A 27,225-nucleotide genomic window follows, 5' to 3' on the forward strand; every position below is an offset into this window, starting at 1 on the left:
GGTTTCGGACTTGATAAGTCTTTCGTAGACTTCCCGAGGCTTTACCACCGAGTAGATCTACTCAGACAGCCTCACTTCGAAGATTTCACGGAGGTCTATCCGCTCTTCAGCTAACTGCATTCAGACTGTCGAACGTTGCCTCAGAGCTAGAGGTTTTTCGAGGAAGGTCTCTAGAAGCCATCGCTAGAGCTCGCAGACAGTCCTCACAGCAGTTTATCAAGCTAAGTGGTCAGTCTTCAGAGAGTGGTGTAGGAAGACTGGCACATCATCTAAGACCACTTTAGAAGAGATCGCAGACTTCCTCCTGTATCTGAGTGTGGATAGGAAGCTGTCTTCGCTGTCGTCGATCAAGGGCTACAGAGCAATGCTTTCCAACAGTCTTTAGGCATAAGGGCCTGGATATTTCAAATGATAAGGACTTGTCAGATCTTATCAGATCGTTTGAAACATCCAAGAATCCCAGAGAGAGATTGGTTTCCTGGAATTTAGATGTGGTCTTGAAATGGCTTGTGGGCAGTAAGTTTGAGCCATTATCGTCTTGCTCTTTCAGAGACCTTACGAGGAAGACAATCTTCTTGGTAGCTTTGGCTACAGCAAGGAGAGTCAGTGAGTTGCACGCCCTAGATAAGAGAATTGGGTTTTCTAGGGGTAAGGCAGTCTGTTCTTCATTGTTGAGTTTTTTGGCAAAGAATGAGACTCCGTCTAAGCCTTGGCCGAGATCCTTTTCGATCCCTGGTCTCTTGGATTTGGTGGGACCAGATGAAGAAGAAAGACTTTTATGCCCAGTAAGAGCATTAAAAGTATATTTCGAAAGGACTCAAGCAGTGAGAGGTCCTTCTCCTAATCTTTGGTGTTCTGTGAGGATCCGAGTAGGCCTCTTTCAAGAATGTTCTTTCCTTCTTTTTGAGAGACCTGATTGTAGAAGCTCACAACCAGGTAGAAGATGTGCAGCTTCAAATTTCTAAAGTTAAAGCACATGAGGTGAGAGCGGTCTCAACCTCGTTGGCATATAGGAGGAATCTTTCCTTAGATTCAATTATTCAAGCTACATTTTGGAAATGTAGGTCAGTGTTCGCGCCTCATTATTTGAGAGATTGAGACAATATATGATGGATGCAGTACGTTGGGACCGTTTGTGGTGACTGGCACGGTGTTGGGTAAGGGAATAAAGGAAGTCGATCCTTCCTTGTGATGCTTTCTCTTGCTTAAGGTTAGCGTTGTTGTTTTCTGGGATGTCTGGGGGTACATTGTGGCTAGGAGTACCCAACAGTCTTACATTTTGGGTAATATTTTTAAGGTACAGGTTATTGGTGACACCTTGTTTTATGTGTTTGTCGTGTACTGCGCCTGGGCAGGGGCATTTATTTGGTTGGTTATCATGCATAGTCCACGGTGAGCCCTCGACTGGCATGTAGCCCTCTAGCACTTAACCCTCAGGTCTATATACCTAGTTGGTGCAAGTTGAGGATAGCAGATTAAGAGGCGTATCCATCAAATCAGCTACCTCAACAGGTAAGGAACCATCATTGTGTTTTTATTTTCACAATTGTCTAGACTTTTTCATATTAGCTGCCATGGCCCACCTCCATCAAGGTGCCAATCAGCTATATATATAATTACCAGGTAAGTTATATGTACAAAGATGTATTTTTATAATAAAATGAGGTTTTGTACATACTTACCTGGTAATTATATAATCAAAGCCCACCCTCCTCCCCTCTCATGGGCAGGTATGGCATAAACATATGAAGAGTTTGGGTTATGGTTCCTCTCACTCACCTGTAGAGGGCGGTGGGAAGGGGTATCACGTGACCATTCATTAGCGCTGCTGCGATTTTCAATTTTCTGCCGTGACGTCAGAGACTACAGCTATATATATAATTACCAGGTAAGTATGTACAAAACCTCATTTTATTATAAAAATACATTTTTAATCCTTTGGGTGTCTTGAAAACAATGAATCCAGCATGTTTATCATTGAGCTTTTCATAATAAAAACCCTCCAAATATTGATCATTCTGCTGTTTTGGATGCATATTTCTTCCGATCGCCGTCGGACTGGCGTCGCCCGAAATACAGGAAAAATCATAAGAAAACCTTACTTTTAATCCTTTGGGTGTCTTGAAAACAACGAATCCTGCATTTATATTGAGTTTTTCATAATAAAAACCCTCCAGATATTGACCATTCTGCCGTTTTGGATGCATATTTCTTCTGATTGTCATTGGACTGGTGTCGCCCGAAATACCATCGAAAATCGTAAGAAAACCTTACTTTTAATCCTTTGGGTGCCTTGAAAACAATTTATCCTGCATTTATATTGAGTTTTTCAACAGAAAACCCTCCAAAATTGACCATTTTGCCATTTTGGAGCCATATTTGTTCCATTGGACCAGCATTGTCAGCGTCGTAAACCTAGAACATGTATTGTAACCCAGGAAAAAATTTTTTTATGAATATATTTGAAAAGCGTCGTAAACTAGAAACGTTGTAAGCCGAGCCTGTCGTAAACACACACAGACATATCTCAACTTATATCAAACATTCGAGACTTGCAGATATGTATTTCATTATCAAGAAATTCGGTTTGGTAGCAAATTCAATGTTTATACGTTCACGTGCAAAATGGGTGCCTTGTTCAGTACCAGCCCCTCGGGGGTGTATGTAAAAAACATAAATAAATGCATGTGTATATGTATATACTGTATATACATACAGCAGGTCCTTGACTTACAGCGGGTGATCCATTCCAGCGCAGCACAGGACTATTAGGCTGTCTTTGTTAACACATCAGCAAAGGAAGCAAGTTCCAGTGAACATGGTGTTTTATTGGCTAAGGATGGTTATTGCACATGGGTATCCAACATTCCAGATTGCACAAGTATGGGTGGCTGTATGTGAAACTAAGACCATTTCAACTTCTCGGGCATTATAGTATAGTAGTCATGGCAATGATGAATGCATACATGGAGATATCAATCTACTTTTTTTTTTTTTTTTTACCTCTGCGACCTCATGCACAAGGGGATGTGCTTGTACACACTGGGACCATTAGTCACAGAAAGTTGTGTTACTTTTGATAAAAAGTGTACCACAATCTTTTCCTCTTCCTCCCCCTAACCATCTTCCTATGTGATTCACTGTCATTCTCTAAGATGTAGTTTTCCTAAAGTGAATAGTTAATTACTTTCTGTACCTCTGACATGGAAGGAATAAGTAGACATCATCTGCTTTACTACTTTTAGTGTTTGGCTACTCACAGTACATGTGTACAGCATGACCACTGGTTCTTTGTAAAGACTGGGACCTTCATCATCTCATCCCCCACCCACAGTGATTTGGGCTTAGTTTGATTGATGGGTTTGCTATGAACATATAAATTTTCCATGGTATTAAACTTGTTTTCCCATGCAAACATCATTTATGTTCAAAGACCCCATCTCCTATCCCATATTCTTAGCATATCAGGTCCTACCAGGACTATGATATGACCTCAAAATGATTTGTAGATTTATGTGAAAAAGTGTTTTTATAAGCTTAATATTTTAAAGTAGTTAATCCCTTGTTCAAAGTGACAAAAGCTTATAACTGATGAAACTTCTTACCTTTTTTAATTAGTGGACTCAATATTGTGTGACATGTAAAAGGTAAGTTATTCAAAGAGCTAGCCAATGCTTTATATGCAATTAAGTGTAATACACTCCCCATTAATATTATATAAAACAGTTAACGTGTCCATGGAGTCAAATGTATAGACCCCTAAGTTCAGCCTGAGGGATTCATTTTCAGATGAGGAGGGAAAAGGGGTCAGGAAAAATTAAAATACTTTCCAGTCACTTGGGAAAAGAAGTGGTAACTGGTAGAATATTGAAGACAGAGAGCAGTGCAGTTGAGAATTGGTCTGTTGTAAGGAACCTGTAGTAATAACTAAAATGCACTTTTAAGGCATGTTGTAGGCAGCATTCTGTGATGAGTAAATATCCAGTAACAACAGTTCATAAAGATGGTAATTAGATGTCAAAAATATTTAAATGTATGATTTTCAAAAGATATTTTTGTTTTAATAGTTACATTATTTATTGTTTGCAGATACCCATGGGACAATCCATCTAACGTTCCCCTTATAACACCTGATGAAGCTCGTTTCCAGGTCCTTACAGAAGCATATGCGCGCACTCATCCTTCCATGATGAATGTATGTGGAATCTTAAGGTTTTATTTTCTTGTGTTTGGATGTCAAAATGTGGTCTAATTGAAAGTGGTTATTGATATGTTTTATGGTGTAAAAGTATTGTGATCATAAAATAGATCTTTTCGCTGAAGTTAGCAGTTACAACCAAATTGGCTTCTGCAAAAATGGAATTAAATCTGTGTATAGTAACATAAAAGGTATCATTGAAACTTAATTTTTCTGATAGATGTAATTGTTGTTTAACCAGAAAGTTTTTGTTTACCCCTAAAACATTCTAGGTCTTGTAGAATTGTTAAAGTATTACATAAAACTGGAAACTTTTTAAAATTTGTAATTACAGTATTCATATTTGCTTGTATGTAGTGGTTAGAGGCATTTTATGTCTACCATTAAAGTTATTACACATTTCATAAATTTCCATCATAGGCTTTAAATTGTGCTTATATTTTACTTGATGAATAGAAAATTTTAAGTTACAGGATGTAAGAAGCAAGGTAAGCTGGTATGTTTATCACTGTTCCTCTTTCTTGCCAATAGTCAGTATATTTAAAAATTGCTGCGTGTTTTAGATTATTGCTTTTTATAAGGGAGATGTCAACACAAGCGTATTATATGTTGACAATGCCTTTATAAGATTTATCTTTTGTGAAAACTTTAGTTGTGTAGAGTAAGGAAATTTTTTTGAAACAGGGAGGACAAAGAAAGTAATTTAGCATTCTTGTGGTATATCAGAGTTGAAAAGTAATTTTTTATGTGGTCAGCAAAAAGTCCTCAAGTTCATTCTTAAGCATTTGCTTATTTTACAAAAGATAAGATCTTTTTCCATGATTCATAAGGCTTAACTTTTATATTTAGATACCATGTACAGTACTGTAAACTTTATATATATATATTTTTTTATTTCAGAATAATCCTTGCACCGCACTCAACAAGGGTGCTCCTACTGGTATAATTCATGGGCAAGTAATTGGTGTCTATAAGAATTCTCTGTTAGATTATGTCTACAAGAACATAAAGGATTCATTAATGGTAAGATCTATGATATGTTGATACTCATCTTTCTCTGGAAGTAGCCATATCATTTCTAATGTCTGTTTAGTAGTAATTAAATAACCAGTGTGTGTAATATTTTGCACATTAGATTTCTGTACTGAAATTTTGGAATGATCATTATATTGAGTGGATGGGCTTCTGTGTTATAGAATTTGAACTTTCCAAAAAATGAAATCTTGCAAGCATTTACTTTCTTATTTACTTTCTTTCCAATATGAAGGGCAATTTATCATGTCTGTTCTCAAATATAGTAACACCTCTGATTAACAGAATTCATCTTACAGACTTCTGTACTGATCTACATTATTATTGTTACTTTTTTGTGGGCTATGATTATAGAATTCATACATTTTAAAATAAATCTCTTAAAGTAAATGTTAGATGTAGAGCAAAGGTCAGCTTAGGTAAGGAACTAGTACTGTATGTGGAACTGGTGTTAGCTGCAAGATATCTAGAAACCATTCAATTGCAGGCTTCACTATAGGGTCATTGCTTTGTTACTTCTCAGAAAGCTGGACCTCTAGAGTGTCTGTTAAGTTGAGATGGTACAGTACTGTATTTTGTGTATTAGTATGGTAGTGAAGTGGTTAGTAAATGTATAAAATGTAGCAAAGTGGTTCAAAAAAGACTTCATATTTGAAGGACCGAGAATATTAGAGGAAAAGTAATTTTCAATAGTCAGCAAAGTTCATCAGTCATGGTAAAGCTAGTTGGATATTGTTATAAAGTAGTTGAAGGAGTGTACAGAGTCATAGGTTAGACTCTTATTATAGCTTGGCTAAAGGGTTTATGGAGTGGCCAAAGGCTCTGTTCTTGAATGAGAGGTGAAAATTAGAGTAATCTAAAGTTGCAGAAGTTGTTCAACTACATGCTTAGAGATCAAGGCCAATGGATACTAGGTCAGAGGCTGAGAGCTATGCAGATAAGGCTGAATGGGTGCTGGCAAGAACCTTTAATACCACCTGCAGAGTGCTTTGCAAGGCACACTGAAAGTTTTACCCTTATAAATGGTTATTGGATAAAATAGTTAACGTTTAATAAATGATTCTCATATTATAAATTATTTTACTCATTTTGCATATTTTAATTTTTAATAGTGAAATGTGGTAAAAGTTACTGTTTGTTATTTTAATTACAGCAATTAGTTGATGTCAGAATCATTTTAATTGGTGTATTGACGACATGATAAAAATCGTTTATTTTATTTATTACTTTCTGTGCCCAGGATTGCTTGAGTTGAGATTGATGCCTTTTTTTATTTTGTTGTGATACAAAAGGAAGTGCCTGTGTTAGAATATAGCTGTAGCATAAAGATATAGGGAAGTCTGTTTTGATAATTCGTAAGTTTTTCCTTAACAGGTGGCTGCTCATGTTAGTTGCTGTAATTATCCACCAGGACATGAATTGAAGAATTTGTGGCGGGAAAATAAAGATGCTCTGATGACTTTCTTACATGCTGCACATCAAGGTAACTATTCATTTCAGCCTGTTATTGCTGGAGTAAAAGATTCTGATAAGCATTCTGTTAGTATTCCACTGGACTTTTTATCTTTAAAAACATCATCTACAACTATAAGTAGTACCACAGTTGTGGAAACTCTTGGCAAGGAAAGTGTTAATTCTTATAATAATGTCATAAATATACCAGAGCACATTTTATTTACAATCTCTTCCACTGGCAAAAATGCTACAGAAGATAATGATTTTACCCTTGAACATGAGTCAGTCTCTGGAGAAGAGACTCAAAACAGTACAAATGGTAAGGTAACTGATATGGAAGGTCCAATTAGTGAAGTAAACTTGGATCTCCCATTCCTTCAAAACGGTACAACCACCACTGATGGTTTAAATGCAAATCAGAAAAACACACTTCTTTTACCATTAGGTATCTTGTCTATTTTTACTGGAAATATTAGGAATGATACTGAAGCACCCATAGATGTTAGTATCAGTGAAGGAGAACTTTCTGCTTCTGTATTTGGAGGAATTCATGATAATTCCACTGTTTCAGAATAAAAGTGACTTGTATAGAGAAGCAAGATTTGGAGTACGCAGTATTGTCTCCAGATTTGTTTTTCTTGCTCCAAAAAATAATGCTGACTTAGTGAATCAAAAAAAAGATTGTGGTAAGATAGGCTGTAATTCTTTTCTTATGCATAGGCATAATGTATTTGCAAGCATGTAGCACTTCTTGCCTCAGTTGTAGTGATATTAGGGATATTTTTATAACCGTTACTAACTTAGTGAAAATGTGACTGCTAATTATTATGCCACTTTGATTTGCACATGTATTGGTGTAAGGGCTCTTGTCTTTTCATTTTATTACAGGTAAGGTTTTGCTTTAATCCCAGCTGAAAATAAGAAATTAGTGTGGATTGTAGACTTAGTGTACTTCCAGGTTTTACTAATCATGTTTTTATAAGCTGGCACCATTGTATATATAGCTTTAATTGCTAGAGTTCCATATTATTATGTAGCAAAACTTCTTGGGACTCTGTCTTTACTCTATATTAATTCTTTATATGTGACCAAATCCAGTCTTTTATTCTTTGTTAAGTATGAAAACAGCATTTTTAATATTGAATTTTGGGATTCTTTGGCAATGGCAACTGTATTTTTTGATGGCGAAAGAAAATTAGGGATTTGAAAAAATCTTGACTACATTTGCACAGTGTTACTTGTCTGTTTTTCACCAAGAAAAAATTGGTAAAATATGGACTTTATAGTAATAAAATTAAGGTAGAGTGGTAGTAATAATAATAATAATAATAATAATAATAATAATAATAATAATAATAATAATAATAATAATAATAATAATAATAAACAAAACAACAACAACAACAACAATAACAACAAAAACAAAGAAACTAAGGGAGAAAGTAATTGAAGTTAATGAAATAATGAGACTAATACACACCATCAGGATCACAGAAACAAATAACCTGGCATATGCAGGAGCAAGACTAGTAGTAGGACTCATGGGGATACAGACACCAACACCACCATCACAACCAACCCAACAGAAACCAAAACAGCAAACGCCTTGGAAAATGCACCTGGAAAAACAAATCATGGCGATGAGATCTGACTTGAGTAAACTGAAAGAGATGGCAGAAAAGAGGCTAAGAAGCAAGAAAACAAGGAAGAACTGAATGAGAAATACAAAGTACAGGAGAAGGGACTAAACAACACAATAGAGGATATAAACAGAGGCTCAAAGCCAAAGCTCAAAAGATCCAACGGTACATGAACAGGAATAAAGGAAACCAACAGAACAAACTCTTCAGAACCAACCAGAACAGGAATAAAGGAAACCAACAGAACAAACTCTTCAGAACCTACCAGAAAAGACTATAGAGCCAACCAAGAGGGGAAGACAACCACCAGGAAATTCCTGAAGCCAAACCAAGTAAGAGACTCTGGGAAAACATATGGAGCAATCTGGTATCAGCCAGCAAACATGCAACATGGCTCCAGAAAGTCAAGGCAGAAGAAATGGGGAGAATAAAACAAAGATCCACCAAGATCACAATAGACACAGCCAGATACCAACTAAAGAAAATGCCCAACTGGAAAGCCCCAGGTCCAGATGAAGTCCATGGATACTGGCTCAAAAACTTCAAGGCCCTACACCCGCAAATAGGAGAACAACTCCAGCATTGTGTCACAAACCACCATGTGTCCAAGTGGATGATCACAGGGAGAACATCCTTAATACAGAAAGTCAAGAACAAGGGAAATTTAGCAAGTAACTACAGGCCTGTCCCCTGCCTACCAATAATGTGGAAGTTATATAAAAGTTCCTCATTGGATGGGTCAATATCGTTCTCGGCTAGCACTCTGCTTGGCCCGTGTTTGAGTCTCCGGCCGGCCAATGAAGAATTAGAGGAATTTATTTCTGGTGATAGAAATTCATTTCTTGGTACAGTGTGGTTCGGAATCCACAATAAGCTGTAGGTCCCTTTGCTAGGTAACCAATTGGTTCTTAGCTACGTAAAATAAGTCTAATCCTTCGGGCCAGCTAGGAGAGCTCTTAATCAGCTCAGTGGTCTTGTTAAACTAAGGTATACTTAACTTACTAACAGGTATCATCAGTGAATGGCTATACAACTACTTAGAGGATACACGCACCATCCCCCATCAACAGAAAGGCTGCAGAAGGAAGTGTAGGGGCGCCTGATAGAAAAAATGGTAATAAAGAATAGTAAGAGAAGGAGAACCAACCTTAGCATTGCATAGATTGACTGCAAGACAGCCTTCGACATGATACTGCACACGTGGCTAATAGAATGTCTGAAAATGTATGGGGCAGAGGAAAACACCATCAGCTTCCTAAAAAATACAATGCACAACTGGAATACGGTACTTACAAGCTCTGGGATAAGACTAGCAGAGGTTAACATCAGGAGAGAGATCTTTCAAGGTAACTAACTGTCCCCACTTCTCTTTGTAGTAGCCATGATTCCCATGACAAAAGTACTGCAGAAGATGGATGCTGGTTACCACCTCAAGAAAGGAGGCAACAGAATTAACCATCTGATATTCATGGACGGCATCAAGCTGTACGGTAAGAGCATCAAGGAAATAGATACCTTAATCCAGACTGTAAGGATTGTATCTGGGGACATGAGGATGGAATTTGGAATAGAAGAATGCGCCTTGGTCAACATACAAAAAGGCAAAGTAACAAGGACTGAAGGGATAAAGCTACCAGATGGGAATAGCATCAAACACATAGATGAGACAGGATACAAATACCTGGGAGTAATAGAAGGAGAGGATATGAAACACTAAGAGATGAAGGATACAGTCAGGAAAGAATGTATGCAGACTTAAGGCAATACTCCAGTCAAACCTCAACGCCGGAAATGTGACGAAAGCCATAAACACATGGGCAGTACCAGTAATCAGATACAGTGCAGGAGTAATGGAGTGGATGAAAGCTGAACTCCACAGCATAGACCAAAAAATTAGGAAACACATGACAATACACAAAGCACTACACCCAAGAGCAAATACAGACAGACTATAATAAACCCCCTGTATTCGTGGGGAATGCGTACCCCCCCACCCCTCCACGAATATTTAAAACCCCTCTAAAAACTTAGAACTGCCTATTTTGATAGTTCAGACAAAAAAAAAATCTAAAAATGCTTATAGCTGTCTATTTTAATAGTTTTATCACAAAAAGTGCATTTAGTCATGAAAATTATATGAAAATATAGTACAGGCAGTCCCTGGCTAACAGCGGGCTTGGTTAACGGTGATCTGGTTTCACGGTGCTTGTCTAGCAATGAAAATCGCCGATAATTGGGTATTGGTGCTGATACATAACTAATAGAGGCGCTGATAACTGAAAATCGGCTCTTTTTGGTGCTGATAAGCCCCGAAAATTGCCGGAAAAGTGTCGAAAATCAACGATTTTTGGTTAGCGGCGATATTTGGTTATCATCACACCCTCAGAACGGAACCCCCGCTGATAACTGGGGACTGCCTGTAATTAGTGAATATTTCTCAGTGAAAAATACCGCCAATGGGCGAATTTTCCGCGAATAATATGTATATATGTTCCACAGAGAAATCCGCGAATCGTGAGACCGCGAATACGGGGGGTTTACTGTATACATAACATGAAAGGAAAGGGGGAGAGGGCTACTAAGCATAGAGAACTGTGTCAGAATCGAGAGCAGAGCACTGGGGCAATATCTGAAAACCAGTGAAGACGAGTGGCTAAGGAGTGCATGGGAAGAACGACTGATAAAAGTAGACAAAGACCCAGAAATGTACAGAGACAGGTGAATGAAAAACCGAACAGGAGGAATGGCACAACAAACCAATGCACAGACAGTACATGAGACAGACTAAAGAACTGGCCAGCAATAAAACATGGCAATGGCTACAGAGGGGAGAACTCAAGAAGGAAACAGAAGGAATGCTAACAGCGGCACAAGATCAGGCCCTAAGAACCAGATATGGTCAAAGAACAATAGATGGAGATAACATCTCGCCCATATGCAGGAAGTGCAATATGAAAGATGAGACTATAAACCACATAACAAGCGAGTGTCCGGTGCTCGTGCAGAACCAGTACAAAAAGAGGCATGATTCAGTAGCAAAAGCCCTCCACTGGAGCCTGTGCTAGAAACACCAACTAGCTTGCTGTAACAAGTGGTATGAACACCAACCTGCGGGAATGATAGAAAACGATGAGGCAAAGATCCTTTTGGGACTATGGTATCAGAACAGACAGGGTGATACGTGCCAATAGAGCAGATGTGACGCTGTTGGACAAAATCAAGAAGAAAGTATCTCTCATTGATGTCGCAGTACCATGGGACTCCAGAGAAGATGAGAAAGAAAGAGAAAAAATTGATAAGTATCAAGACCTGAAAATCAAAATAAGAAGGATATGGGATATGCCAGTGGAAATTGTACTCATAATCATAGGAACACTAGGCATGGTCCCAAGATCCCTGAAAAGGAAACTAGAAAAACTAGATGTCAAAGTAGCTCCAGGACTCATGCAGAAGAGAGTGCTACTAGAAACAGAGCACGTAGTGAGAAAGGTGATTGACTCCTAAGGAAGCAGGTTGCAACCCGGAACCCCACACTATAAAAACCACCCAGTTGAATAGGATGACTGTGATAGACCAAAAAAAAAAAGTAATAATAATAGTAATATCACAATAAAAAGAAAAGAATAATAATGGTTTCAGGCAGGAGAAAAGTTGAGCACCATAAGGTAAAGCAATTTATTAAAAATGCCTAACAATTAAAGAAGAAAATTATACCAAAACATTAATACAGTGCAAGAAACAAAATCATAAAGGAAGAGAAGATCATATTTAGGTATTCTGCTATGCCACAACTTCAAACAATCATTAAATATCCAAAGGGAAAGACTACCCCCTTTAATAAGTTAGTTATATACAAAGTTAGCAATCCTGCATGCAAATATTTGTCAACATTTATGGAATCATTGATTATAACAGAACTTCATAAACCATTGCCACATAAGTGTGTACCTACTTTTTGCCTCAAGTATACTTTAAATGAAAGTTTTCTCACATAAGCATTATGATAATATTATTATTACTTTTTCTCATGATGTTTTGAGTTCTGAACTTCAGCTTTCAAGCAAGATTTGAACTCATGTCCCTTAGTTCCAAGCACACAGCCTTACTGACTCCATATGGGTAGTATAATTTGGTAATATAATTAAATGGTATATTTTAATAGTAAGTTCTCTATCTGGGTGTGAAATATGAACTTTGAATGCAAGTAAAATAAAAAAATTAAAGCTCTTGAGATTATTTATTTGTATAGTGAAATGGGAGTAAGAAGTGAATGGGAAAGGTAGAGACATGTAGAAGTTGATAAAAGTTATGTTACTGCTTTGTGATGTTTGGATCATGTGGAGAGAATGGAGTAAATAGGTTGGTGAAAAGAGCATAATTTAGAAGTTTGGAAGGAAGATGATGGGAAGACAGAGAGCACTTGATAGATGGAGGGGAAGAAATACAGTATTGTAATGGAATGGTTCTGATATCCGGGAAGTAAGGTGTGTGAAAGATAAGTATTTGGCATAAAGGTACATTTAATGCTTAGCAGATTAGCCGCCTGTGTAGGCTTGGTAATCGTTCAGATGTTGTAGATGTTAATGTATTAACATGGAAGTGACTGCTGTCTTTTATGTATTTGGACCTGCCACTAACTAGGGAATATGGGCTATTGTTGAAAAATAGTATACAGCACATACTGTAAAGGCATATATTTGTATATAAGGGAAATAGGCACCTGCATGGATAATGTTTCATACCTTTATTTTGTGAGAAGGAGTAATCTCAAAATTGTAAGGGTACTGACTTATTTCCCTCTACTGTCAGGCATATGAATTCTCTTAGTGCTTCGATTTATAACTTTCGGTGGCAGGTCTTTCACTTTCTTCTGGATTAAAGCCTGCTTTTCTTTTCTTCTTTCCTTTTACCTCATGTAGAAGAGCTACATAAGCTGTGATTGCATTATTATGTAAGATTATTTCTTAGGTTTACCCCACAGCATTTGTCTACCTGATGATGTTGAACTTATTACGGTGAGGCGTCTTTTTTTGATTCACTTCTGCCTGTTGTTATTTTCTGTTTCTGCAAATAACTTATTTTTGCCGTGTTTGAAAATATCATAGGTGAAAAGAAGGCAGTGGTTTCTTTGTTAATAAGATTTATTTTGATTTTGAAGCATTAGGCTAATTCTATGAAGTTCTGAATATTGTGCTTTTAGTTGATTATTATCATTAATGTTATTGTAAATTAATTTTAGACTTCAAATTCACATTCCAAGGTTTTCTTGGAGCTCACCTAGAGGATTTGATCTAAAATGAAATGTCAAAATGAGTAAGGTAAAGTCAAAGAAGTTTGATGGCTAAATAAGAATAGAACAGAGTTAATGAATGTAGTGGGATGGAATGCACTTGGGGATGAAGATGTATTGTAAGGAGCCGTTAATGCCACCATATGCTGGGCTAATTAGTTAATTGAACAATTTTTATGCAAAACTTTGTATTATTCAATATTGAAAGCTTTGTATAAAAATTTTTTGTATGCATAGAATCAATATAATTTTTTTGAAATTTGTTGATTCTCATGAACAAGAAGCTTCAGATATTCTTTTCTTAGAAGCATGAACTCTCAGAAACCAAGAGCCAGTCTTGTGTTTTGTCCAAGAATTGTGTGGTATTAGTCCCAGGTGCTTTTGTCATGTAAAAGTTCACTCTTTAGTTAGTTTTGTTGAGTGTCTGTATAATGCTTATTGTTTAGGAGAAAACCTTTATAATTTGTAACATATTTAGCAGAATTGAAGCTATTAATTAGTGGGGATCAGACGTAAATGGTTGTAATAGTATAATATAAACTTTTTGTCCCTGATTTTACAAATAAGTAGTCATAATTATAAAATTGAAAGCTTTTTATCTTGAGAAAAATTAGAAAATATCGTGACATAGTAAAACTTCTAACAGTCCAGCAACCAGGTGACTGTTGTTGCTAAATGTTATTGCTTCTAGTTTTAGAAATTTTTATTTTGAAAATAGTAATACATGATTATTGAAATGCAAGGAAAATAATAAAAAATAATTTTAAAAAATTCAGTCACAAAACATTATAGTAAATACTTCACACTTGAACCAGTTCCCCTTGAAACTAAAGAAGAGAAACTTTATTCTGAAATGCAAATAATTTCAGACATGGTTTCCCATGTATTTCAGTAATGTTGCTGGAAGAAAGGTGCCATTACTTAAATCCTATGCAATAAGCTAATTGCCAATGAAAATGGCGCTTCATTTTCTTGTTAATATAATTATTGGCTAAGACATATAATTGAGTCAAGTTTACCATTCTAGAATTTGCTGGATAGTTGGAGTTTTACTGTGTAATGTTCTCCGAGTTAAAAGAAACAGAACATGATCATATTGTGGGATATTTTAGTTTGTTATTCAGGATTTTTTTTTAGGAAGTCGTGCATGCTATAAAGATGCTGGGAATGCATAATAAATGAATAATTTCCAAATGACTTTTCAGTGCAAAATTTTCATACCTAGGTTTGCAAAACAGTTTCATAATGCTATCATAACCTTAATTATTCCATTAAACTTTTGAATTAGGATAGCTATGTGAGAAAGGGCATAGTTTGGTTTGTTTTTAGTCACATTTAAATTGCCATTAGATATTAGAACCTGAGTTTTAGTGCTTTTGTATAGGGTGCTGTTATTTAAAAGATCATTGCATGGTACATAGTATTTCTCAAATAATTTGGAAATTTAAAAATGTTACTTTCATAATAAGCACATGAATAGACCATTTTTGAGCGTAGTTTTTTTCTATTTAATTTCTAAAGTATTGGTCAGGTTTGTGTAAGGTGCATGTTTGATGAATTTTGTGTTCTGTTTTAATGAGATATTGATTAGAGTCAGCATTAAATCAATCCAAAATTAGGATAGACAGTGTCATTTTAGGCTGTTGTCAATACAGTACTGTACAGCACTGCTCTAATTATTTAGTATTTATGTTTCATAACTGTAGGTGTTAGCCAGTAAGCATCACATATTTTGGGAGTAGTTTTGTCTAATGCTTTGAGATGAATGTTTGGTGAATTCTGTGTATGCAGATTAGTTTAGTATTGATTAGTTTCTGTATTAACCCTATGAGATTCTGATGAAGTCAACTAAAGTCATCCTGTTCCCAGCCGTTTAGATTCCGATAATATGAAATTCCATCCATAGGAAATTTACGTCTTTATCTACAGTGTACCATTGGACTTCATATTTTTGTTGTTGTATCTTGGTAAGCATTCTGCAATAACATACAAGTATTTAGGTTCAAAGTTACCCATAACTGGCTTTGTACAATAAAAAATAAATTAAAACTAGCAATAAAAGAAAAACATTGCTCTATCCATAACTGGTCAGTGTGGGATATGCCCCAGATGAATTTTGTGACTCCCTCAAATCTCAAAGTGCTAATAATTTAGCTCAGAGCCTAGTAAGTTACTGTCTCACTTATTAAATCCTGTTTGGAAATTAGAAGAATAACAGTAATTTTTATAGCTCATTATAAATGCAGTACTACTTTAATTGTTCAATACCTAGGTGTTAAGGAAGGTTTTCATTTTTGGGGAAGTGGTTTATGTGTATTTATTAGCTTACCATTGCTTTCTTAAGTGGTTTTGTATTAAATGGCGTATGGAGGACTATAGCAACTGCATAAGCATTAGTGTGCTGTCATACAGTAGTTGGGATTTTGGTGAGCAGTACTCTTGTGTACTGAGTTTTTGTAATGATTGACTCACAGCAGTGTTTAGATCACTACATGTAAGGACTATGTGCCTTAATAGTAGGATGTAGTATTATATTTTGTAAAATGTGTAAATAAAGGATGCACAAAAAAATAATTTTGTTCTTTTTATTTTCTTTGTAACTGTTTATTCAAAACTGATGATAAAAGACTGGATTTGATTATTTAGGATAAGAAGTAGCAGTACTGTTCATGTATCCCACTGGGAAGCTTATAATTTAATGTAAAGTGCAGCAGAAAATTGGGACCCTTTTTTTTCTCTTATAGTCAGTTTATTTATTTATTTCTCATATCTTTTATTTTTCATAATCATCTTATCTGAGGGAGCAGGTTTGTATAATGAAGTTATTGTTTGCTTTAGGTTTGCTATTGCATACAAAATCAAAGGTTCAGTGAAATGCAGTTGCACTAATAAGTCATAAATTTCTTATGTATATTGTTAAATAACAGGATTATTAAATGCCAGTTTTTTCAAGATGTTTCATGTATGTTTTGCCCATTTGTAATCAACAAAATAAATCAGATAACCCAAAGGTTTTAAGAGATATCTTCAGTTGGCTCACTCATGTCTGTGAACTATTTACTTATAGGATATCCCAGATGTATGCCAACTATCTCTAATATTGGCTTGTATTACCTTCACTTTTATCATCTTTTTAGCACTCCCTTTTCTACATGGTTCAGGAACGTTCCCCCTATCATGAAAATTTTCCTGATCAGAACATAGATCTTCCTTTTGAGCTGCAGCAAGTAGTTTCATTGGCAGTGACTAAAGAGGAGTTTTTAAATCTTTGGTGGAAGCTTATCAGGAATTAGTTCAGTGCTGCTCTTCTGACATCGAGCTTTGTACTCTTTGCCCTGTTCTCTCTCTGGTGTGTTTTTGGTAGTTCAGCCCTATACTCTTGCTGCTTCTCTGGCAGGAGGACAAGTTGCTTGTGCTTCTGTTGAATGATGAATCAAGTGTATGATATAGAACTGATGAATAAGTAGTCAATTTTTTTTAAGAGGTTAATTGCTTTGTGTAAGGAGAGGTTAACTTATTGTTTTGTGGAAAGAGAACCTTCATTTGAGCTGTATTTCACACGGTTTGTCTTGGACATGTTCAAGGATTTAGTACACTTCATGGAAAGGAAGCCTCTTCTAAGACGTTTGGCTTTCTTGCCTCCATATATTGGAGAAAGAGAACTGCCTCATATTCTAGTGGTCACTGTCCAAGTCTGGAGGTAGCATTGGAGAAGGATTAGTCCCAGTGCAGGTTTTTGCTTTTTGGAGTTGAAGATATTCTCACTGTTGGAGGTTTTCCTGCAGAGAACAATTTCACCTTTGTTTTTGGCATCTGTTGCCACTGATCGCTTCTAAGAGGTTTTCAGTCCTTTTAGGAGTATTTTTTAGTGAAGCAGAAGTTTCCTACAGGTCATATGATTTTGGGGATGTTTTTTGACCTGGTGAAAATCACTTGTGGGAAAAAGGATCCAGTCTTTTGATGCCCCAGTAAAGGTCTGGGTAGGATTATGGAAGATCGAGAATTTCGGGAGATTAACCTGGATTGGAGGAGTCCTGTTGCACCTATAATCCTGAATTCTTAGCAATTAGAGGAAGTTAAAACTGTGTGAATGTTAGGTTAAATATGATCAGCAATGTTCTTGTCAACCCATCTTCCTAATTTAGGCATGTGATTATAATTATATATATATATATATATATATATATATATATATATATATATATATATATATATATATATATATATATATATTTATATATATATATATTTGCAGGCAGTCCCTGGTTATCGGCGGGGTTCTGTTCTAAGAATGTGATGATAACCGAAAATCGCTGCTAACCAAAAATCGGCAATTTCGGCGCTTTTTCGGCAATTTTCTGGTTTATTGTAACCGAAAAGCACCAATTTTCGGTTATCGACGCCTCTGTTAGGTATGTATTGGCCCCAATACCCAATTATTGGCACCATTAAGCAGAAATTGATGAATTTCGGTGCCAAAGTTTGCAGATTTTCATCGCTAGACAAGAGCCATAAAACTGGATTGCCGCTAACCGAGCCAGCGTTAACTGAAGACTGCCTGTATATATATAATATATATATATATATATTATATATATATATATATATATATATATATATATATATATATATATATATATATATATATATATATATATATATATATATATATATATATATATATATATATATATATATATATATATATATACAGAGTAGTCTTATGTCGACTTCTCGATGGCATTAAGTTCTGACCAACCACATATGTACATGTATTCTGTACCTACCGTATATTATCCATCATATATTATATCCTAAGTATGACTAGCCTACATATACATTTTATATTATCCCAAAATGTGCATGTATAGTACCTATTATTACGTTTAGCATATGAAATCTTATCATGCTTGAACTCCTTGATTAATACTTACTTTTATTACTGTATTTAACATTTTTATTGTAGGTATTCAAACCATCTGTCTGGTCTGTTTACATTTTCTTATCCGCCATTTGCATTGCCAATCGGCTACACGATATGACGTATTATTTACTTTTATTTATTTATAGGTTTGAATTAAATACATACCGTATTTGTGGCGTATAAGACGCACTTTTTAACAAAAAAATGGCCTAAAAATACCCCTGCATCCTATGTACATAATGTAGGCTCAAAATTTAAGAATTTTGGCTGAAATTATACATGAAACGTCACGTAGATGTTGTAGCCTAGCCTAACATTGGGTGTTATCCTAATAACCTATTAAAAAACAAAGTTTATAATTATTTATCATTATCACACTTACAATCACCGTAATTACTACTGCTAGTATTATAATCAATATCTACGTTGTTATTATCGATATTTTCATTAAAATGTGTTAATATTATCGTCGTCTACAGCAGATCGCCGCATTCCACATTTACAGACTTACAGTACGTGTGCTGCCACCTATTGGTGATTATCTCGAGAGCTTTATGGATAATAAGGCTTCGTTCAGTTGGTAGTTGGCAATTCCTGCTAACATTCTCTTTACGCATAACAACATGGCTTTGATCAATTGGTGGTTGACAATTCCTGCTACCATTCTCGTTAGGGCCTAACTCGTGCTTGCATTCTCTTTTAAGAATAATAACATGGCTTTGTTCAGTTGCTCATGAGACTCGAGCCGTTACATAGGAAACATTTTTATTTATTGGATTTTACCCCTTGATTGCATACTTTTATAATATATAATGGATATATAACATATACAGTGGACCCCCCGTTTTCGCGGGGGATGCATCCCACACACCCCCACGAATAGGTCAAATCCGTGATTGCTTACAACGCCCCTCTAAAAATGCTTATACCTGTCTACCATGAAGGGTCAAACACCAAAGTATGCCTAAAAATACCAGCCTACATCAAATATACATTAAACTATTACCTTATTACTGTATTAATCTTTGAAATGATACTATTAATATAATTTCCAAGACATCTTAAACATTTTATCATTACATTTATATGTACGTACTGTATGGCTTACAGCTGTAGGTGAAACTAATCCAGTCCCCCCTACGTATTCAGCCACACATTTTCTTTCATACAGTTATAAGCCGTTCCATTTTCTTTTCAGGGGGAACCATTGGTATTTACGTATACAGTATGAAATTCATAAGAGAGAGACAAAAATTTTAAAAACATATGCACATTTTAAAAAATTTAATACTACGTATATTTGTACCTGTCTACCATGAAAGGTCAACACCAAATTACTGTACAGTATGCCTAAAAATACCAGCCTACATCAAATATACATTAAACTGTACCTTATTACTGTATTAATCTTTGAAATGATACTAATTAATATAATTTCCAAGTCATCTTAAACATTTTATCGTTAAATTTATACTTACATACTGTATGGCTTACAGCTGTAGGTTAAAATAATCCAGTCCCCTACGTATTCAGTCACACATTTTCTTTCATACAGTTATAAGCCGTCCTGTTTTCTTTTCGGGGAACATTGGTATTTACATATCGTAATTCACAAAAAGAGACAAAAATTCTTTAAAAATTTATGCACATTTTAAAAATTTCATACTTCTGTACTTATATATTAAGATTACTACATACGTAAATCACACGGGTACTCACCAGCGATGAATGTTGATTAAAGATGATGATGATGAATTAGCTGTGCAGTGCGATGAATAATGATGAAGATATGACGCACAGCAAAGCAGAGTTGTTACAACTCATCTGAGGGTGCCTCTTCACCTTCAGGAGGCACTTCTTCAGTTGATTTGGGAGGCACGACTTCAGGCGGTTGGGGAGGCATTTCTTCAGGCGATTCGAGAGGCACTACTTCAGGCGACTGGGGAGGCACTTCTTCGGGTGATTTGGGAGGCTTTGGAGGGGCCTTCTTCATCCGTTTGATGAACATGGTGATAGGTAGCTGCTGTCGCTGCTTTTTCATGGTGGTGAGGGTTTAATTATAGGGCTCCCATGCTGAATCAAGCATGTTTGAAAACTTTAAGGAGCGTTCCATAAAAGGATCCCATGTTGAAACATACTCCTGCAGATCCTGAATCATTCTCTTCATGTCGGACAGACGTTCCAAAGTCAGGCCGCTCTCCTCTTCCTCCTGCTCCTCCCCTGAACCTGGAGTATCTTCTTCCTCACTGGCAGACTTCGTCAGCTCTTCCAAATCCTGGTCTGTCAGGGGGTCAGAGTGAGCATCAATAAGGGTGCCAATTTCATCCTCGGTGATGTCCTTGAAGCCTTCCCCACCTAGAATCCTCGCCAACTGGACAGCCTTATTAATGGCCGAATGCTGAATTTGTTGAGGAGAGAAGCCCCTGTAATCATGAACACACTCCGGCCACAACTTGTTCCAGCATGCGTTCAGGGTCTCCTTCTTCATGTCATTCAGTGATTGGCTGATGATGCCCAGACATGTGGCAATCGTGAATTTACGCCAATATTCTTTTAGCGTAAATTCACTGTCACTGTCCATTGCAGTTACAAGGTGCTGGAGGGAGTTCCCGGTATAGAGTGCCTTGAAGGCACGGATCACACCCTGGTCCATAGGCTGGAGGAGAGAGGTGGTGTTGGGAGGGAGGAACTCAAACTGGACTCCCTTGCAAGAAAGATCAAGAGGGTGGCCACCAGCATTATCCATAATCAGCAACACCTTGAACTCCATGCCCAAGTCGTTCAGGTATTGCCTAACTTGAGGGACGAAGCTCTGATGGAACCAGTACTCTGTGAGGACTTTGGTGATCCAGGCCTTAGGGTTATGCATCCAGAACACAGGAAGCAATGCCTTGTTCTTATTCTTGAGGGCCCTGGGGTTTGCAGCCTTGAAAATGAGGCCTGGTTTATGCATGAAACCAGCTGCATTCCCACACATGAGGAGGTTAACCCTATCCTTCTGGGCCTTGAATCCGGGGCTTTAGCTTCGTCCTTCATAAGGTATGTCCGGGAAGGCATCTTCTTCCAGAACAGGCCAGTCTCATCCATATTGAACACCTGTTCTGGATGGTAGCCCTTTTCCTCGATGATCTTCTTGAAGGCTTCCGGATATTTCGTGGCTGCTTCAGTGTCTGCAGATGCAGCTTCCCCATGCAGAGTAACAGACTTTAGGTTGAACCGCTTTTGAAATCTGTGGAACCACCCCTTGCTGGCCTGGAAACCTTGAGGCGCTGATGATGGTCCTGCTTGGGGTTCTTTCCCCTCTTCTTCTTCTGCTGGTTCATCAAAGCCTAGAAATTCCAACCCGCCTTCTTCAACGCCTTCCTCTGCCTGTACCACGTCGTCGCCTTCCTTAGCAGTTGATAACTGCCGGTGGAGTTGTCGTGCTTTCTCAGGAATGATGTTGGAGTCGAGGGGCACGTTTTTCTTCCAGCAGTCCTTTATCCAGATTGCCAGAGCAGATTCCATTTTCATGATTGTTTTATCCCGCACTGTTGCAACTGTCTTTGCACTACCGAAGTAGCTCATACTCACAGCCTTGCGTATCTCTGCCTCTTTCTTCTTGATATATCTCACTCTGCTCTCATTTACACTGAAATGGCGACCAACCGCGGCAAAACTTTTGCCCTCCTTTAACATGTCAAGAAGTTTCACCTTCTCCTCGAGTTTCATAACAGATTTCTTTCTTTTAAACTCTTTGCCAGAAGGCTTTGAAGGAGCAGGGCGTTTTTTAGCAGGCATTTTAGGGTCGAATACCGCCGATTCACAGAGTTCTTCGCTGGTTGAGCGGGTTCCGTTCTCAGCTACCACTCTGATGGTCACGAGTTCGAATCTCCAACCAGCCAGTGAAGAACAAGAGAAATTTGTTTCTGGTGATAGAAATTCATTTCTTGCTATAATGTGGTTCGGATCCCACAATAAGCTGTAGGTCCCGTTGCTAGGTAACCAATTGGTTCTTAGCCACGTAAAAATAAATCTAATCCTTCGGGCCAGCCCTAGGAGAGCTGTTAATCGGCTCAGTGGTCTGGTTAAACTAAGATATACTTAACCGCCGATTCACAAAGATAAAAAAATCGAAACGGACAGATGCACGGTTTCACACGGTAAGATGCTGTGAACTATACGCACAATCTGAAGATGATGCCGTGGAGCGTCCTCCCAGAATTCCTTGTTCGCGAGTTGGTTGTGAATGTTCAGCCAATCAGCGCCAAGTGAACAGCCAATGAGCGCCAAGGAAAATGAATGGTGCTTCTGGATTGGCTGCTTTGCAGATGACAGCCAATAGTGCTTCGAGTATCACTGATCCTAGGTACACAGTGTCTAGCATCGCGATTTCTTTGTATTTGCAGAGAGGTGGCTTGGGTGAAGCAGTTTTAAGAAAAAGAAATATATATTTTTGAAATTTTGCTGTGTTTACGTTAATATATTACAGTACTGTAATATTTGAAAATTAGTAAATCATTTTTAACTTACAAAATGTACTTACAGCAGTCATTACAGTAATATATACTTTACATACATGAAAATGCTACGTACCGCAGATGTAAACATACGTACCCTGCAGTATTCCTGTTGTCTTACGTATTTTAGATATGTTCTACGTACTACCCATAGTACTGTACTATACTATGTATCATCCTAAAACACTTTTTGTATGTAATATTTAAAAATCATCTTACAACAAAACATTTTATAAAATGTACGTACTGTATGCTCAGAAGGTCCGTGTTAGTATATGTACGCGCAACCAATAGTACCATGCATATACCATAGCGGGAAATTTCGGCAAATGACCCAATATACAACCCGTTTTACTGCTATCTTACAACAAAACATTTTATAAAATGTACGTACTGTATGCGCAGAAGATCCGTGTTAGTATATGTACGCGCAACCAGTACAGTAGTACCATGTGTGTACCGTAGCGGCAAATTATCGGCAAATGACCCAATACAGTATACAGTAGTGTAATCCATTTTATTGCTACTGTATCTCACGTTTGTGTTTTGCATGTACAGTACCATGGCCTAAAAATATTTTTTGAAATCGTGCATTAAGATGTCCTCTGAATGCTCTGCTTCTTCTAAGGCCTCTGGCCAATAGCCTACAATTACTGTAATGACTGATGAGAAGAAAGTACTGTAGACATGATTGTTTTGTTAAGAGGGCAAAAGTCACGGAGAAGTAGCAGACCATTACAGCATGACATTAATTGCGGTCGCCCACATTGAGCATGAACAAGGTAAAATACTCATGCAGCCCTACTGTACCACCTTCGTTGCCATGTTCAAATACCTTAACATGACAGCGCTTCCCGTCATTCATCGTACTGCACAACTAATTCATCATCATCATCATCTACAGCATACTGAAATCAACATTCATCACCAGTTACTACCCATATGATTTAACTTTACAGTACAGTACAGTACTGTATTATTTATTATTATTAAGGTACCCAGTGTAGTACTGTATACATAATATTATTATTTAATTTCTATTACTATTATATATAAAGTACTGTAGTACAGTATTACAGTATTATTGATTTACATGATTTTTTAATGTTATTATACAATAAATATGAAAATACAGAATACTATTGCTATATACATATTATTATTTAATTTCTATTACTATTATATGTAAGTATACAGTATTAGTATTATTGATTTACATGATTTTTAATGTTATTATACAATAAATATGAAAAATACAGAATACTATTGCTATATACATAATATTATTATTTAATTTCTATTACTATTATGTACAGTACTGTAGTACAGTATTATTATTGATTTACATGATTTTTAATGTTATTATACAATAAATATGAAAATACATAATACTATTGCTATACTGAAAAAGACAAAAAAATCTGCATCCATGAATATGGAGTTTCCATAAATATTTTTATAGATATGTTCCATGGAAAACCCGCGAATCGTGAGTTTCCAATGAAAATTTTTTAGATAGGTTCCATAGAAAAACTCGCGAGTGGGTGAGTCCGCGAACCTTGAGCACGCGAATACGGGGGGTCCACTGTATTACCGTAGGTAACATCTTTATTAATGTTTTTGTTGATTCTGCCGGTAAGAAACAATGTTTACAAATGAATGTGTTGCAATCTATTGGTAAACCTATGAGGTAGCTTTCAGCAGCAGACGAAACATTCGATCGTAGTAAATGGCTCATTGTATAATACATATTTTGATAAATATAAATATGGTAAATAACTTCTTTATTAATGTTTTTGTTGATTCTGTTGGTAAGAAACAATATGCATATGATAACCTAATACTGTACTAACAGTTTTTACTTACCAAAATCATATGAGCATAGGCTAGGAAACTTTTTTTTTTTTCCTCAATGTCCTGCTGAAATTGGGGTGCGTCCTATGCAGACATGCGTCTTATAAGCCATCAAATACGGTAATTTGTTATTACATTTGATTTATTTGCAAAAAATAGAAATACAAAATACATTACAAAGATATGAATCTTTTACCATTTTCAAAAGACACAAACACACTGAATGCTGCTGAAAGCTGAGCATCTCTCGGATATGGAGCGCTGCGGTAGCGGGAAAAAGTATCGTCTGTGTATTTCGACGTATTTTAGCAAAATATAAAATTAAATATTATTATATATTATTATATTGTTGTAGCCGTGGTAAAGTCGGTCGGTTGTAAGTCGCATAGGTCGTAAGTCGATGACTACCAGTAATACTTCGATCTTACACGATTTGAGTTGCGCAAATTCACACACACATGAACTTTTCACCGGAGCCTAACTAATGGGCATATGCGATTTTTTCACAGACACGAAATTCTCGAGAAACCCTGCAGAAGTGGTTATGTTTAATTTTTGAAGTAATTTACAAGTTTTCATGCTTTTATGTGTAAAATCTGTATGAAAAATGCATTTCATGCTTTGTGTAAAATCTATGGAAAATGCATTTCATGCTTTTGTGTAAAATCTGTATGAAAAATGCATTTCATGCTTTTATGTATAAAATCTGTATGAAAAATGCATTTCATGCTTTCATGTGTAAAATCTGTATGAAAAATGCATGTCATGCTTTCATGTGTAAAATCTGTATGAAAAATGTATTATTTTTATTTTTGTACATGCATAAATATGATGCAAAGGTAATTTCAGCACATTCAGTTAGTGTACTTTTACAAGATGTGATACCCATTTGCAAAGTTACTGCAATTTTCAAAGGTGATACCCCTGCAGAAAATGCTTGTTTAATGTTTGAAGTACATTTATAAGTTTTCATGCTTTTAACTGTAAAATTGATATGGAAATTTTATATTTATATTTTTGTACATAAATATCATACAAGTATTATGTCCATTCGCAAAGTCTTTGTCACAAGGACTTTACATGACCTTGAGATGAGGTTGTTCAGTCGCGCCCATGTGATCAAATGAATTCGTTAATGTAATATCATAGATGTAACCAAGAGTTGTATATGTGTCATTCTTTGAAAATTACTCTGTTAACCTTGGAGAAAAGTGCTGGTGCTATCTGTATGTGCATGTAATTACAGCACTTTCAGTTGGTGTGGTTTTACAAGATGTGATACCCTTAGTTACTACACTTTTCAAAGATGATACCCCTGCAGAAATTAATTTTTAAGTACTTTATTATTTTATAAGTTTTTGTGTTTTTAGGTGTAAAATCAGAATGGAAAATTTGTATTTATATATTTGCACATGAATACGATACAAAAGCAGTACAGTTACTTTATTACAGTATATGTATCTCTCTCTCTCTCTCTCTCTCTCTCTCTCTCTCTCTCTCTCTCTCTCTCTCTCTCTCTCTCTCTCTCTCTCTCTCTCTCTCTCTCTCTCTCAGCTAGTGCTCAAACATATTTTTACAACTTATTATTTCTCTGTACGTCATTACCTGTCCCGTATATAATTTTATATTGATTGAATTTTACCTGTAATGTACATAATGTTCTACGAACATTATGTACATGTTTTCGTTATTTGAATTGTACCTTGTTATGACAGTGATGCATGAATTTTACCTAGGGACGCAAAGAAAACGGCTTTTACTCTAAGTGAAAAAGAAAATGGCATCCCATGAATTAGGGAAACATTAGTATACGTACACATCTACTGTAAATGCGCTATTGTGAAACTGTGCAGTACTCAATTTTTATGTCAACCATTTATTTCTTTTTTAAGGGTAATAAGCTAAATTTTAAATAAAATTACACTAACTTTAGTTCATTTAAAAGTTAACTTAATACTTTGGGAGCATGATTAGGATCATATTTAGTACTTAAACCCAAGAAATAAACATTTATTGGCATTTTTAAAGACCATGCCAAACTTATGCAAAAATTCACCTTGCGCGAGGGGCTCAGAACCCAACTTCACGTAAGTTGTGTGGGTATAACTGTGTGTGTGTGTGTGTATATATATATATATATATATATATATATATATATATATATATATATATATATATATATATATATATATATATATATATATATATATATATATATATATATATATATATATATATATATATATATATATATATATATATTATATATATTATATATATAGGGTGTTTCAAAATTAGTCCCCCTCTACAGCATAAACTAATATTGATATGGA

General features: G+C 36.1%; 1 protein-coding gene across 1 annotated transcript in view; it reads left to right on the forward strand.

Moving 5' to 3' along the window:
- LOC136854673 (carboxypeptidase D-like) overlaps nt 1–27,225 on the forward strand; it is a 226,835-nt gene that overhangs the window by 126,288 nt on the left and 73,322 nt on the right. The window contains exons 18-20 of the mRNA XM_067131272.1: nt 4,090–4,195; nt 5,099–5,221; nt 6,605–6,713. Coding sequence (XP_066987373.1) covers nt 4,090–4,195; nt 5,099–5,221; nt 6,605–6,713 — 338 coding nt within the window. The remainder of the gene's footprint in view (nt 1–4,089; nt 4,196–5,098; nt 5,222–6,604; nt 6,714–27,225) is intronic.

Source organism: Macrobrachium rosenbergii, chromosome 29, assembly GCF_040412425.1.
Source record: "Macrobrachium rosenbergii isolate ZJJX-2024 chromosome 29, ASM4041242v1, whole genome shotgun sequence".
Taxonomy (NCBI): Eukaryota; Metazoa; Arthropoda; class Malacostraca; order Decapoda; family Palaemonidae; genus Macrobrachium; species Macrobrachium rosenbergii.